This window comes from Mastigoproctus giganteus, chromosome 8, assembly GCF_048544385.1.
Source record: "Mastigoproctus giganteus isolate SK-2022 chromosome 8, ASM4854438v1, whole genome shotgun sequence".
NCBI lineage: Eukaryota > Metazoa > Arthropoda > Arachnida > Uropygi > Thelyphonidae > Mastigoproctus > Mastigoproctus giganteus.
In genome coordinates this window covers 63949501-63965692 of record NC_143582.1, presented here as the reverse complement: position 1 = coordinate 63965692, position 16192 = coordinate 63949501, and the positions used below count along the sequence as shown (strand labels likewise).

The 16192-nt window shown below is 38.3% G+C and overlaps 1 protein-coding gene across 1 annotated transcript in view; it reads left to right on the top strand.

Annotated features, from left to right (window-relative positions):
* The window catches only part of LOC150081576 (uncharacterized), a 302450-nt gene that overhangs the window by 245813 nt on the left and 40445 nt on the right, over window positions 1–16192 (top strand). The window contains exon 18 of the mRNA XM_090380248.1: window positions 13187–13288. Within this exon, the coding sequence (XP_090236374.1) occupies window positions 13187–13288 (102 nt within the window). The remainder of the gene's footprint in view (window positions 1–13186; window positions 13289–16192) is intronic.

Genomic DNA, 16192 nt, shown 5'->3' with positions numbered 1-16192 from the left:
GCTTCCTTGGACTTAGGGGAAGTACCCATGGACTGGAGATGTGCAAATGTGACAGCAATTCACAAAGGAGGATCAAAGGGCAACACAAGTAATTATAGACCTGTTAGTTTAACTTCTGTTCCTGGAAAATTAATGGAGGCACTGGTTAAAGAGGCACTGCAGGATCATCTAGACAAGACTTCAGTTATAGTTCAGACACAGCATGGTTTTGTTAAGGGGAAGTCTTGCCTGACCAATTTGATTGGATACTATGATGCAGTCACAAAAGAACTGGATGCAGGGAATAACTTTGATATTATATACTTAGATCTTAGAAAGGCTTTTGATACTGTTGAACATGGAAGACTGCTGCACAAATTGGAGCAGTGTGGCATTGGAGGCAAATTGCTACTATGGATAAAGGGGTGGTTGGGGGAGAGGGGGGGGAAGAAGCCAGAGAGTGGTAATCAATGGACACTGCTCATCGTGGACTAATGTTATTAATGGAGTCCCTCAGGGTTCAGTATTGGGTCCATTATTGTTTTCTGTATTTATAAATGATATTGATGATGGTATATCAAGCTTAATGTCCAAGTTTGCAGACGATACGAAGGTTGGCAGGGTTGTCAAGGACACTACTGACACTATGCTACTGCAACAGGATCTGGAAAGGTTGAGCAGATGGTCTGAGAGGTAGCAAATGAAGTTTAACATTGACAAATGTAAAGTACTACATATGGGAAACAGCAACCCCAGAGCAACGTATCAACTCTGTGGTACTACACTGACAGTGGTAGAGAATGAAAGGGACCTGGGGGTGGTTGTGCAGGCAGATATGAAGTTTTCTGAGCAGTGCAGATAGGCTGCAAGAGTAGCTCATGGTGTATTGTCAATGATATATAGGAATTTTTCTAGCAGGGATAAGGAGGTGATTATTTCCTTGTTTAAGGCAATGGTCAGACCGCACCTAGAGTACTGTATACAGGTCTGGAGGCCTCATTTCAAGAAGGATGTAGAGATGCTGGAACGAGTACAGAGAAGGGCAACAAGATTAATGAATGGAACAAAGGGGTGCTCTTACGAAGAAAGGCTTAAGTTTTGCAAATTAGTGTCTGGAGACTAGGCACCGGCGAGGTGATCTGATAGAGGTGTATAAAGCCTTGAATGGTTTGAGCATGCTCAAAGCTGATGCGATTCTTCCTGTTGCTCAGAATAATCACCTGAGAGGGCATAAATTCAAATTGAGGAAAGACAGATGTAGGATAGACGTGAGGAAATTTGCCTTTAGCCAGCGGGTGGTTGGTTGCTGGAATAGACTTCCATCCCTTGTCGTGGAAGTTGATAGCCTAAATAAGTTTAAGGCCCAGCTGGACAGGTATTTCGAATGAACAGAGGGGTGAAGTGGAAGTGGTTATTTTTTATTTATTTATGTATGTTTATTTTTATTTTTTTTTTTTTGGCTGATGCTGCATAAACTTGCTTTCTTGCATCAAATGCCTTTACTAATGCTAATGCTAAACTGAATTCCTGGGGATAAAAACTATCGTCGATGCAGATCTGAAACAAGAACTCCGACATACGTGGCAGGAACTTGTTTTCCCGTGGCCAATCCATTGGGATGATTCTGCCAATGGTAGTACTACCAAGCTATTTATACCTAGTGTTTCCTACCTCAACAAACCAAGACTTGGCTGGTTCTTCCCTAATTTACATACTACCTTTCTTCTGACAGGACTTGGGTCATTCAAAGTCCTGAAGTTGCTTTTTGAATGATCCATGTCCTTTCTTCTGACAGGACATAGGTCATTCAAAAAACAACTTCAGGACTTTGGCCTTGTAAACAATGCCCATTGTGTATGCGAAGAACTGGAGGACTGCCACCATAAAATGCACTTTTGTAACATCTACCTGGACCTACGTAATGAATTGTTGCTGGATATAAATTTAACCACATTCAGTCCGGAAAGCAACCTATTAAAATCAAAAGAAGCGTTTTTAGTTTTTGGTAGATACGCCTCAGCAGTCTCCAAAAGGCATTGGTATCATCTCTCCACGTCTGACCCAACAACATAGACTTCCAGACCTGGCGTTCCTGAAACCATTATGATCTTTCCTCGTCCCTGCTCTTCCTTCATCACCAGCCACTATCAGAACTGAATGAACACCCAACTGGACATCATTCCTCGTAGGAATGACAGCACTGAACTGATAGCAATCAACCTCAGACACTTCCCATTACACTTACTCAACTTTGCAGACCTCCTTGTTCTGTAAACAAACTGTTTTCCTTTCCCTGGCCATCAGTGGGCTCCCAGACCAGGAGTGATTCCTACCGCTCCCTTCCCACTTCTTCTTACCACTGGAGAATTCCTTCTTTTCTCATCCTCCTCCTTTTGCCTACTTTGACTTTTTTTTTTTTTAATTTGGTCTCCGTCCAGAAAGCTTAGACGACCCTGGCGGAGATCAGCCAGAGTATGAGGGCAGCCTGGCTCACCTCCCAGTGGTGGTGGCAGCAAATGTAGGTTCCCACTAGGGGCCCTGCAGCCAAGTAGCCAAAGACACAACAACAGAACATAACACAATACTGCATAAACCAGCCACTACACTTTTTTCTGGCTTATGCAGTAATTCTGCATTCCATCACAGAGTACACACAATGCAGATGTGGGGGAACCACAGGTGGCAAACCCAAATTACTATGCCACTTATCTGGGACAAGTCATTAGCTGTAATAATGATAAATGGCTGGAAGTCAAGAGAAGGATAAATTTCGGGTGGATAGCATTCGGGAAATATAGTCACATACTGAAGAATAATATCCCAATTTGTCTGAAATGTAAAATAATGAACCAATGTATACTCCCCACCATGACATATCGAAGTGAAACTTGGGCATTCACCAAAAGAATAGAAGAGAAGCTGGAAACTATACAGTGAAGAATGGAATGAATTATATTAGGAATCAGACTGTTAGATAAAAAGAGAAATGCATGGATCACGCAGCAAACACAAATAAAGGACATTCTTATCAAAACTAAAGAACTGAAATGGACTTGGGCAGGACACATAGCTTGAAGACATTACAGATGGACTAAGAAAATAACAGAATGGACCCAAGAGGAGCTAAAAGAAAACCTGGAGGACAACACTGGAGATGAACAGATGAAATTTAAGAGTTCGTGGGTAGTAAATGGATGGCAATTAAACAAAACAGAAGAAACTGGAAAGTTACTAGAAAGCCCTTCATCCTGCAGTGGATTGTAAACAGCTGATGATTATGACTCAGGTTCAAATTCCGTTAATGATCCAGAAGTTTTGAATGAATACAAATTGATGAATTCGAGGTAAAGAGCTTCTGAATTGCAGACTTCTTGTGAAAGTAAGCTGATAAATTAAGACATGTTATCCTCACTTATGCTGAAAGTTCAATCTTCCACTTCCATTTTTAAAATTGATTACCTAGCAGAATAAAACAAGAGAATGGTTCTCATTCAGGCATAGGCAATTCAAGTGCTAGTCAAGACATCAAAGGCAGATATTGTTGGGATTTTAGAGACATGGTGTCACACAGACATAAGGAGTGCAGAACTGGAATTTGGGGAGTACAATGTGTACAGTAAGGATAGACAGGACAGAAAGGGAGGAGGGATTATGCTGTTAGTTAAGAAACACATAAAATCTAAGGAAGTGCATCCAATTGATGTTGGTGGACAATGCAGTGTTGAGTCTGGTGTGACATAAGCTCTGGGAAAGGAAAAATGAGAGTAGATGTGTGTTATAGGCCAAATGAATCTGATGAATATAATGAGCAGTTGTGCAGAGAAATGGAGTAGGCTAGTAAATCAGAGTGTCTTATAATGGGGGATTTTAATTTCCCGGAGATTGACTGGAATTTGTGGGTTGGTCTCTCACACACTAGCAAGGCTTTTGGGGATTTATTGGATGATTGTTTTCTACAGCATGTTCGGGAGGCAACTAGAGGAAGTAATACTCTTGATCTGATTATCAGTAGTGATTCTTCATGCATCAAGAATCTGCAGATAAAGGAACCACTAGGTGGCATGATCACAGTGTACTGATGTGGGATTTATTTAAGATTTAATTACCATCAGGGGTAGAGGGAAGGATTTTTGCTTTCGTAAAGGTGACTCCTGTGGTCTGAGACAGTATTTAAATTCTATACGGTGGGACCAACTGATGATGTTACCAACAGCAAATTCAAAATGGGAAGCATTCAAAGAATTAATCTTGGAAGCTACTCGGCTTTTCATACCAACAAAGAAATATTGTTCAAGATTTAGGTCTAAATGGATGTCAGATGAACTAATTAGACATGTGACAGAGAAGAAAAATGCATATAAATTAACATGTGACACAGAAGCCTATGATAGATATAAGCTGATCTGTAACCAAGTTACAAAGGAGGTTAGGCAGGCGAAAGCAGGTTACGAGAAATCTTTGGACAAGGATGCAAAGAAAAACAGCAAAGAGTTCTTTACTTTGTAAACTCTAGAAGGAAAGGGGATGAATCAGATTGGTCAACTTGATATCGATGGTTCAACTGTTGATGATCCTGCTCAGGTAACTAACAAACTGAATGAATATTTTGCATCTACATTCACACATGAGGAGTTATTCAAGGAGGGGAATGCCAGAGGTGTATTCAACTCTGACAGTAAGCTCGATAAACTTGTAATAACTGAGTGTAAAGTGGAGGAGAAATTGTTGAAGATAAACATAAGAATGGCACCTGGGATGGATGAAATCTATCCAGTTATATTAAAGGAGGTGGCAAAGGAAGTAAGCGAACCCTTAGCCATAATTATGAGCGCTTCCCTGGACTCAAGGGAGGTACCCATGGACTGGAGATGTGCAATTGTGACCCCAATCGACAATGGAGACACAAGTAAATATTTCTTATCAAAGGGGGAGACACAAGTAATTACAGACCTGTTAGTTTAACTTCTGTTCCAGGGAAATTAATGGAGGCACTCGTTAAAGAAGCATTGCAGAATCATCTACACAAGACTTCAGTTATAGCTCGGACACAGCATGGGTTTGTTAAGGGAAAGTCTTGTCTGGCTAATTTGATTGGATACTATGATGTAGTCACAAAGAAACTGGATGCAAAGAATAACTTTGATATCATATATTTGGATCTTAGAAACGCCTTTGATACTGTTGCACATGGAAGGAAATTGCTGCTATGGATAAAAGGATGGTTGAGTGGAGAAGACAGAGAGTTGTAATCAATGGACACTGCTCTCCAGGGTTCAACACTGAACCCTGGAGTCCCTCAGGGTTCAGTGTTGGGTCCATTGTTGTTTTCTGTGTTTATAAATGATATTGATGATGGTATATCAAGCTTAATGTCCAAGTTTGCAGACGATACAAAGGTTGGCAGGGTTGTTAAGGACACTACTGACAGTATGCTGCTGCAACAGGATCTGGTAAGGTTGAACAGATGGGCTGAGAGCTGGCAAATGAAGTTTAATATTGACAAATGTAAAGTACTACATATGGGGAAACATATGGGATTCTTCCTCTTGCTCAGAATAATCACCTGAAAGGGCATAAATTAAAATTGAGGAAAGACGGTTGTAGAATAGATGTGCGGAAGTTTGCCTTTAGCCAGCGGGTGGAACAAACTTCCATCTGTTGTTGTAGAAGTTGATAGCTTAAATACATTCAAGGCAGAACTTGACAAATATTTGGAGTGAAGGGATGGGTGAAAAAAGGTTTTTTTTTTTTTTTTTGTTTATTTTGGCTGATGCTATATAAGCTTGCATTCTTGCATATAGGCTTGCATTCTTGCCCTTGCTAATGCTAATACTGCCAAGATTGTGGAGAGTCTAAAACATGGGTAAAAGTTTCTGTTCTTTTTCTCAGTGTGGAAGTGCTTTATGGCTGCATTTGACTACATGGTACACAAATTCCTATTGAAAAAATGTTGTTCTTAGAAGTATAAATGCTGAGATACCACAATTTTCTTCAAGTCGCAGTTTCAAATTTGAAATTTTTTGTGGACAAGTTTCCACCAATGTCATGAAAGATAAAGAAATAGTTGAAGCAACAAAATAAATATTTCTTATTAAAGGTTATCAAAGAGAACAAACTTATACATCCATGTATTTGTAAAATAATAAGAGGTGTTTACCTCAATATAGTACGTAGACTACTTCTGTATGATACTCTCCAGAAATTAAAACGAAAAAATCGAAAACTTACATTAGAGTAAAAAATAATTAAAAACCAATTTAACACAATTTAAATCAATTTAACGCGATTAAAAATCAATTTAACACAATTAAAAAGAATCTAACGAAAATATTCAAAACGATTTTCCTTCCTCTTTTGAAGGAAAATCGATCCAAGAGGTCCCATTGTATTCTCCAAAAGTGACAGTGTGGTGTGGATTTATGGCCACATTCATGATTGGGCCATATTTTTTTGAACATGGTAACACCGACTGGACTCTGCATCTGTTCCGTCACTGGACAGCGATATGAAATGTTGGCAAATTTTGCAATACCAGAGCTGCAGCGCCTCCGTAGCCAGGTGGGCAGGTCTAATCAATCCACGTCTAATCAAGAAGCGTGTGCTACGCATACGCTTCTTGATTAGACGTGGGCTCGAGCCCATGCCCACCAAATATGGAGGATGCGGAAAGGGCAGGGAATGACCACCGCATATCTCCTGAGCAATATGGCCTTAGTTGCTAATGCTCCTAAAAACCAAATAACAAACAAACACAATACCAGAGCTGCAACAATACCATATTCATGTGCCATACCACATCCATCATTGTGTCCAAAAATTGCTAAGGCAACACTTTAGAGATAAATGGGTCATCAGTCATTGTTTCCAGACATCTTGGCCCCCCTGATCACCAGACCTCACCCCATGCAACTTCTAGTTGTGTGGTTTTTTGAAGAACCAGGTGTATCGGGAAGGATGTTAAATTCTGGCAGATCTGAAAGACAGCATTAAACGTCATGTGCTGGCTATTCCAGTTGACATGTTACGTTCTGCTGTAGAAAATACTGTTCTTCGAATGGAAACTTTTGTTGACCAAAATGGAGCACACATTGAACAACTGTAGTGCTGTTCAGGTGATTTGTATTGCCACAGCGCCATATAGTGACAAATTTTGTAACTAATTTTTTCCCTAATAAATGGCGAGCGCATTCTTTATTGTAACTGTTGTTCAAATTTCTCTTCAGTACGAGCCTTAGAACTCACTCCAGAGCCCTCTACAGAGGGATATAGAGCTTTAATTTTAACAACCCTGTACTTTCCACGTATAGTAACACATTTCTTCCCTCTAGGGATCAGTTGTTTAATGCCTTGATCATAGAAGTTTGCACTTTTTGCCTGAAATCATGATTCCGATTCATTGTTGACTTCCTGAGATCAATTAAAGTGGCGTCCACGCAATGGTTTCTTCATTTCTCAAAACAAGGAGAAAAAGTCAGATGGTGCTAGGTCAAGAGAATAGGGTGGGTGCTGCAGTAGCACAAATCCAACAGTTTGCAAGAACATTGCATTTGACATTGCTTCTACAAAGGCATCAGCAATCTTGGAACTGATTGTGCGGAGACCTTAGATGTACAGATGGTCATGTAAAATGCTGTGGGCAGACCCATAACTAATTCCCACTGCATTTGCAATGAAATTAATTGTCACACATCTATCACTCAGCACCAGCTGCTCAACCTTTGCAACTGTCTCAATGTCTGTGGACATTGATGGCCTTCCTTATCTTTTCTTGTCAAAGACACTTGTACGGCAACACTGGAACTCCCATTTCCGCTTTTTTTACAGTGTCATAAGATGGACAATTCTGCCCATATAGAGCTTTCATTTCTTCATCAATTTCCTGAGCTTTCTTGTCCTGCAAATGCAGCAACTTGATCACTGCTTGATATTCCACTTTGTAAACCATAGCATCCTTCCTCAGATTCCAGGCTCCACCTCTTGTGTATGATCACAAGTGGAAATGAAATTCCACATGTTAGTTATTGAATATGTGGACAACTTATATTAAAAATGGCATCTTCCTACTGATGTTTTTTCTAGGTCAGGGTACAAACCTTTTGATACCCTCTCGTATATGTATATAGTGTAAACTTGACCATATGAATAGAAACCGCATAAAGTCCTTTGCCAGTCACATTACCAATTGTGTATAAAGTATGCAAATTTTCTTGTATTAATAGTGCAAACAATTCTGTTTGCACTATTAATACAAGAAATTATTTGCACTATTAATACTTCAGTTCTGCAATTTGCAGAACTGACGTCTTTCGTGGTACAAATACCCTTTTATGCTCTTGATTAACCTTGTTTTGCTCTGTACTCATTCTAACAGTTTCACATCTTTCTTAAAATGAGGCTTTACCCCTGATGGTAATTATATCTTTAAGTAAATCCCAATTGTGCCTCTGTAGCCAGGTGTGAAGGAGCAGCAGTGCGTAGCACACGCTTCTTGATGAGACCGGGGTTCGAGCCCGTCACCACCAAATACGGAGGATGCGGAAAAGTCAGGGAATGACCATCGCATATTCCCGGAGCAATATGGCCTTAGTTGCTAATGCTCCTAAAAACCAAATAACAAAAAAAGTAAATCCCACATCAGTACACTGTGATCACTTCCACCTAGCGGTTCCTTTATCTGCAAATTCTTAATACACGAATGATCACTGCTGATAACCAGATCAAGAGTATTACCCTCTCTGGTTGCCTCTCGAACATGCTGCTGTAGAAAATCATCCAATAAATCCAAAAAAGTCTTACTAGTGTGTGAGTGACCAACCCACAAGTTCCAGTCGATATCTGGGAAGTTAAAATCCCCCATTATAAGACATTCTGATTTACTAGCCCACTCTATTTCTCTGTACAATCGTTCATTGTACTCATTCGAGTCATTAGGCCTATAACACACTCCTACTCTTTTTGCTTTCGCAGTTCTTATGTCACACCAAACTGACTCAACAGTGCACTGTTCATCTATATCAACTGGATGCACTTCTTTTGATTTTATGTTTTTCTTAATTAACAGCATAACACCTCCTCCCTTCCTATCCTGTCTATCCTCTCTGTACACATTGTACTCCCCAAATTCCAGTTCTGCATTCCTTATATCTGTGTGACACCACATCTCTGCTATCCCAACAATATCCGCCTTTGATTTCTTGACCAGCGCTTCAAATTCATCAAATTTATTTACTATACTTCTAGCATTGGTATACATGCACCTATTCTTATTCTTAGTTACCCCAACACATCCCATATATACCCACCTGTTTCACGATGACTGCCATCAGTCCCTGAAAACCCCAGCACTCTTCGCTCCAGGTCGCTACTTATTCTAATAGAAGTTGTGCAAGAATCACCTTCATCTCTGCCTGCGGCTACTTTTAACCTTTTACTGTCTGACTGTACTAGCTGCCTGTCTGCACTGCCAGAGAACTTGATGGATTGTATAATTAACCCCTAGGTCTCTTTGGTTCTCCAACACCTTGAGTGTGATAACCACCCAGTTGAATTACTGCTGCCCATATGTAGTAGTAACTTGCATTTATCGATTTTAAACTTTAAGGGCCACTTCTCCGCCTGTCTGCCTGATTATTTGAAGTGTTGCAGTACTGCATCTTGGTTCCTGTCATTAATCACCCTGTCAACCTTTGTGTCAACTGCAGACTTTGACAGTATGCCTGATATGTCTTAATTAATAATAGCATTAATAAATATTGAAAACGGTAAAGGCCCAGCACTGAACTCTGAGGGACATTACTAATATCATTAGTCCAAAAGAGCAGTGCCCACCACTCAAATATCCCTTTTTTCCATAACAGTAATCTGCCCCTAATGCCACACTGCTCCAATTTGTAGAACGGTGCCGAAATCTTTAATGAAATCTAAGTATATAAGTCAAAATTATATTTTGCATCTAGTTCCTTTGTTGCTGCATCATAGTAGCTAATCATATTGGTCAGACAAGACTTCCCCTTAACAGATCCATGTTGTGATTTCTCTATAACTGTATTCCTGTCATGATAATCCTGTACTTCTATAAATTGACTCGATTATTTTCCTTGGAACAGAAGTCAAGCTTGACGTGTCTGTAATTTCTCACTTTATTGTTTGATTCCCCTTTATGAATAGGCATCATCTGCACATCTCCATTCCATAGGTATCTTTCCTGAATCGTAAGATACTCTGATAATTACTTTAATTTAGATTAATTTTCAGTCAAAATTAGATTAATTTTGACCGAAAATTTGTTGATGAGGAGAGCGTGTGCAAAGCTGGTACCGAAAAACCTCTCTCATGAGCAGAAAAAAATTTGGTTGCGACATTCTCAGAAGATGTTGGAAAGCATTGAATATGTTCTAGATTTGCTTTCTCGTGTGATTACAGGGGTTGAAAGCTGGGTATTTTCTTACAACCCCTAAACAAAAAGGCAAAGTCAACAATGGAAGGGAGCTACTTCGCGACTCAAAAAAAGTGAGAATGTCAAAGTTAAAAGTGAAAACCATGTTAATTTGCTTTTTTGATCGAAAAGGAATCATCCACAAAGAGTTTGTTCCACCTAATTAAACTGTAAATTTACAATTTTACCTTCAAGTTTTGGAAAGGCTTTGCAAGCGAGTTAACTGGGTTCAACCTGAAATTGCTTCATTGTGGATTTTGCATCATGACAGTGCTCCCACACATTCCGCCATTGTAGTGAAAGAGTTTTTAACTTAAAAATTTATTTTCTCAACTGAAAGGAGTCATCAAAGGAACACATTTTCAGTCAGTTTTTGAAATTCAGAGTAATGTAATGTGGGTATTAAAACAGATACTAGAAAGTGAGTACCAGAAATGTTATGGTCAATGGATCCTACTCTGGAATGCTTGTGTACAGTCTGAAGGGGGCTGCTTTGAAGGCAATGGCCTCACATCTGTATAATTTTCACAATAAAATTTTTAAATGAATTATTCTCAAAACTTTATTGTCACACCTTGTATACAGCTATAAGAAAATATTATTGGAGAATATGTTGTATTAAATGGTAATTTTATTTACCATTTAACACAACCTTTTAACATAGCATTTTACCAGTTGGAACGTACCCCGTCCGGTGGGGTACGTTCCAACCCCAACTGGGTTCAGCAAGTTAATTCTATAATTTTTACTCTAATTACAGAGCTGAAACTCACTATATAGCCAGAACTGTTTTCTTGAATTTTCCCACTTCAGTTTTCAAAACCTTCTATTGAATTTCATGAAAATGACAAAAATGTGTCATCAAATGCATTTTTTTAGGCCTTTTCAATTTATTTTTCTACCCCCACCCTAACCAGCCTAGAGCTTACGAAACCCGACACTTCATTTCTTGATGTAGAGCACGCAAATTTCTTTTTACAGAGAGTAGCAGTTCTGATAAACAACTTTGCTTGGTACGAGCGAAGCGTGGGAAATATATATATCACGTGACATCGTCTCCCGTACAGCTACATCGAGACAGGAAGGGAGGAAAGAAACTAAAAGACAACCGCGAGCTACTGTTGTTGACATAAGAAGCAATAAAGCGAAATAGTAGCAACAACTGTTTATGATAGGTGAACAGATCGTATTTCCTTTCTTCAATGTGTATTGCACTATGAACAGAAAATCAAGGAAATTCATCTGTTGGAAACAGGAAAAACTGGTGTAAAACTGATAACACTGCAATGCGCATTTGATAAAAAAAAAAAAAAAAGTTTGCTCTATTGTAATTGTTTTTAGTAAACAATATCGGAACAGCAGTTTCCTGAGTTTGATCTTCTAACGAAATTTCCAGAAAATATTTCTATTTATAGCTGCATCATAAACTTCGAAAACTTGTGTATAAAAGAAGAAAAAAAAATTCATTCGATATGAATAACGGATTGTTTCTTGAAATGTGTATTGTTCACAAAACTGCAATATTTTCTAACAATACAAAGCTAACAGATTACGAATCACGGGTTGCTCAAAAAGTATTGTTAGAAGATATTTGCTTGTTACGCTTTGATATCATCGCAAAGGGAGAAATTCTGTTTTGGTTCAGAAGCCTAATAAATTCACTATCCACGGTCATAATGCTGTTCTGAGCTGCAATAAAAAGATAAACTCTGCTGAAAAATAGATTTACTCCCCATCACTTCTCTTGTTTTTCTGTGGTTTTTGACAGATGATCAGTTTCGCACAATCAAGTCAGTGACTGCTAAATGCTATGCGGTTTCTTGTATTCTCTCTCTCTATTTCGGGATCTCTTCCCGTGTGGTCATCCCGGAATATAAACAGAAATTTGTTTGTTGGAATGCTGCCCACCAATTATCAACTCTTTAATGACCTTCTAATGTACGTTATGTTCAAATAAATCACTTCGCAAAAATTGGAAAGTGCTACATCAGTTAGGAGCAAAAACCGTTTCCCCAACATAACAAATTACTTTAGGTACAATAAAGGAGGACTACTGATGATTTTACTGACTGGAAAGAAGTGTCCACAATAAAACATGTGTAAAAGGGCGGTCACTCAAAGTAATTCATTTGTATTCAAGGACAAGCTATACAGCGATGTTTGAAATGTATAATGCAATTCACTCGCTAATATTTCCAGAGGGATTATTGTGGATTTTTTCTCAAATTCACACCAGACCAAAATCGGACTTATTAGTACTTCCGCATCCTAGGATGAACTGACTAATTAGAACTTCAGCATCTATGATGAAACGTCGTGCACACCGATATCGTTGGTTACAGCAATAATGTAAAGAAAATCAAAACTTATAATGAGGATAGAAATTTTAAGTTATTCCCAGAAATTGCAGTCCTGTGAGGTAAAAGGTTTTGGGAAACACTCTTTGGGAACAGCAGTTTTATTCTGCAGAATGTCTTCCCAAAGGTACACAAATATGGGATTCTTCATTAGGAAATAAATGTAGAAGCAAGGCAAATTCATTCAAAAAAATAGATGTTTTGCTTTCTTTCCCTGTAAATTCTTAATCATAATAAAAATTAGTTAACACCGCCCTGCGTAGTTTCAAAATAATTGTCGTAACCTTTATGTAAAGTGCTAGCACAAAAATAAGTTTAAATATATTAAATTTTAAATTATTTAATAATGAGATTTCCTCCCTTTTCATTTTATTTTAATATAATAATTACTTTTTGATGTTTTTCCATCTCTTAGAAGTGAACTGATAAAACAGCAAATGAAAGCTAAATCAGAGAAGTATAGATTGAGGAAGTTGCTAAAAGATTTTGAAGAACAGTTTTTAAAGGATACTGGGAGGTAATTTAGTCAGTTCTTTTCCAGCTTTTTTTTTTTTTTTTTTTTGGTAATTTCACTTTTTTTAAAGTGAAAAAAAATTCAAGAATACAATCAGGTAGGAAAACTGTTGAGAGTCTCACTATGACTAAATCATTTGTTTAATTTTGATTGAGAAAGGTGTCTGAAGGAACTGGAGAGATTTTTATTTTTGCAATTTTTAATGTAAAGACCTTTACAGTCTTAAAGTGTGAGCATGAAACTAATAGTCACTTCCATTTTTCAGTAGAGAAAGCTGTTCAGAAAGTAATATTTCAAACTTATGCATGGACACTTTTTTTTTACACTTAGAATTTTGTTTGCTATACTACTTACAAAAGTCAACATGCTGAAATATGTATTCAGCAGTATTTAATATTAAAAGCTTGGATAGTTTTTTTATTTAAAAAACAAAAACAAAACCTGAATAAATAGAGTATGGTAGAATGTCGGTTGTCTGGAAGTCAGTTATCCGGAATAATTTGAATGGCTGATCTTTCTTCTTTTTTTTATTGATGGTAGTACAGTAAGTTGCGGTTATAGTGGTGGTCATGTTTGCAAATTTTTATTTTGATAAGTGAAAGATCGAGTTTACTAACTGTTTATAACAGATCTTACCAGACAAATTTTCCAGTTCGATTATCCGGAAAATTTGGCTGTCCGGAAGAGGTCTGACATCAGTTATTCCAGATAACTGACACTCTAGGCATTTATTATTCATTCAGTTCACAAAGCTCTACATAAAAATTATTACAAGTAGGGTTGCTGGAACCAACAACCAAGAGTTCTCATGTGTCTTCCAATTATGTATTTTAGCATTAACATTAGTAGAGGCATATGATGCAAGAAGGAAAGCTTAAACAGACAGCATCAGCCAAAAAAAAAAAAAAAAAAAAAAAAGACACCACTTCCCATTTCACTCATCCATTTGCTCCAACAGTTTGTACAGTTCTCCCTTGAATTTATTTAAGCTGTCAATTAGTTTCCACTACAACAGATGGAAGTTTGTTCTAGCACTTAACTACCTGCTGACTAAAGGAAAATTTTAGCTCATCTATTATACAACTACCTTTCCTTGATTTAAGTTTATGCTCCCTCAGGTTTGTAATTTGAGAAAGGAAGAATCCCATCAGCATTGAGCCTGCTCAAACCATTCAAGCCCTTATACACCTCAGTCAGATCACCTTGCTGGTGCCTAGCCTCCAAATGCTGCAATTTGCAGACCTAAAACCTTTCTTGGTAAAAGCACCCCTTTGTTCCCCCTCACCAATCTTGTTGTCCTTCTCTGTACATGTTCTAGCAACTCCACATACTTCCTAAAATGAGGCCTCCAGGCCTGTATGCAATACTCAAGGTGTGGCCTGACCGTTGTCTTATACAAAGGGATAATCACCTCCTTATCCCTGCTGGCAAAATTCTTTTATATTATTGAAAAGACCCCCATGACCTGCTCTGGCAGCCTGTCTGCACTTCTCAGAACACCATGTCTGACTGCACAGTTACCCTCAGGTCTTTTTTCATTCTCCACTACTCTTAGTGTAGTACCAAACAATTGGTACTACACTCAGGTTAGTACCACACAGTTGGTACTACACTTTTCTGGGGTTACTGCTACCCACATGCAGTACTTTGCATTTGTCAATGTTAAACTTCACTTGCCACTTCTCAGCCCACCTGCCCAACTTTTCTAGATCCTGTTGCAGTAGCATATTGTCATTACTGTCATAAAAAATCCTGCCAACCCTTTGTATCATCTGCAAATTTCGACATTTAGCCTGATATATCTTCATTATTATCATTGATAAATATACAAAACAACAATTGGCCCAACAATGAACCCTGTGGAGCTCCACTAATAACATTAGTCCACAAAGAGCAGTGTCCATTTATTACCACTGTGTTCTCCCACTCAACCATACTTTTATCCATTGTAGCAACTTTCCCTTTGCCATACTGCTCCATGTGCAATAGTCTTCCATGTGCGACAGTATCAAAACTTTTCTTGAAATCCAAGTATATGGTATCAAAATTAATTTTTGATACCATATGATCCTGCAATGCTTCTTTAACCAGTGACTCCATTATTTCCCCCAGTCATTATTACTCATGTCATCCTTTGATGCCCTTTGTGAACTGGGGATACTTTTGTACATCTCTTGTCAGTAGGGATCTCCCTTGAGTCCAAGAATGCTCTTATAATTATAGCTTAGGGTTAGTAATAGTAGTAGTGGCATGTGATGCAAGAAAGCAAGTGTATCAGCTTATGCAGCATCAGCCAAAAAAAAAAAAAAAATCACACCATTCCCTCCAAATGCCTGTCCAGTTCCTCCTTACTTAAATTTATTTAACCTGTCAACTTAGCATTAGCATTAGCAGAGGCATATGATGCAAGAAAGCAAGCTTATTCAACATCAGCCAAAAAAAAAAAAAAAAAAAAAACACCACTCCCATTTCACCCCTCCGTTCGTTCGAAATACCTGTCCAGTTGAGCTTTAAATTTGTTTAGGCTATCAACTTCAACAACAAGTGATGGAGTTGATAGCCTAAACAAATTTAAAGCTCAACTGGACAGGTATTTCGAACGAACGGAGGGGTGAAATGGGAGTGGTTTTTTTTTTTTTTTTTTTTTTTGGCTGATGCTGAATAAGCTTGCTTTCTTGCATCATATGCCTCTGCTAATGCTAATGCTAATGCTAAGTTGACAACTTCCACAACAACAGATAGAAGTTTGTTCCAGCAATTAACCACCCGCTGGCTAAAGGCAAATTTCCACACATCTATTCTACATCTGTCTTTTCTTAATTTGAATTTATGCCCCCTTAGGTTCGTAATCTGAACAAGTGGAAGGATCCCATCAGAATTCAGCGTGCTCAACCCATTCAAGGCCAT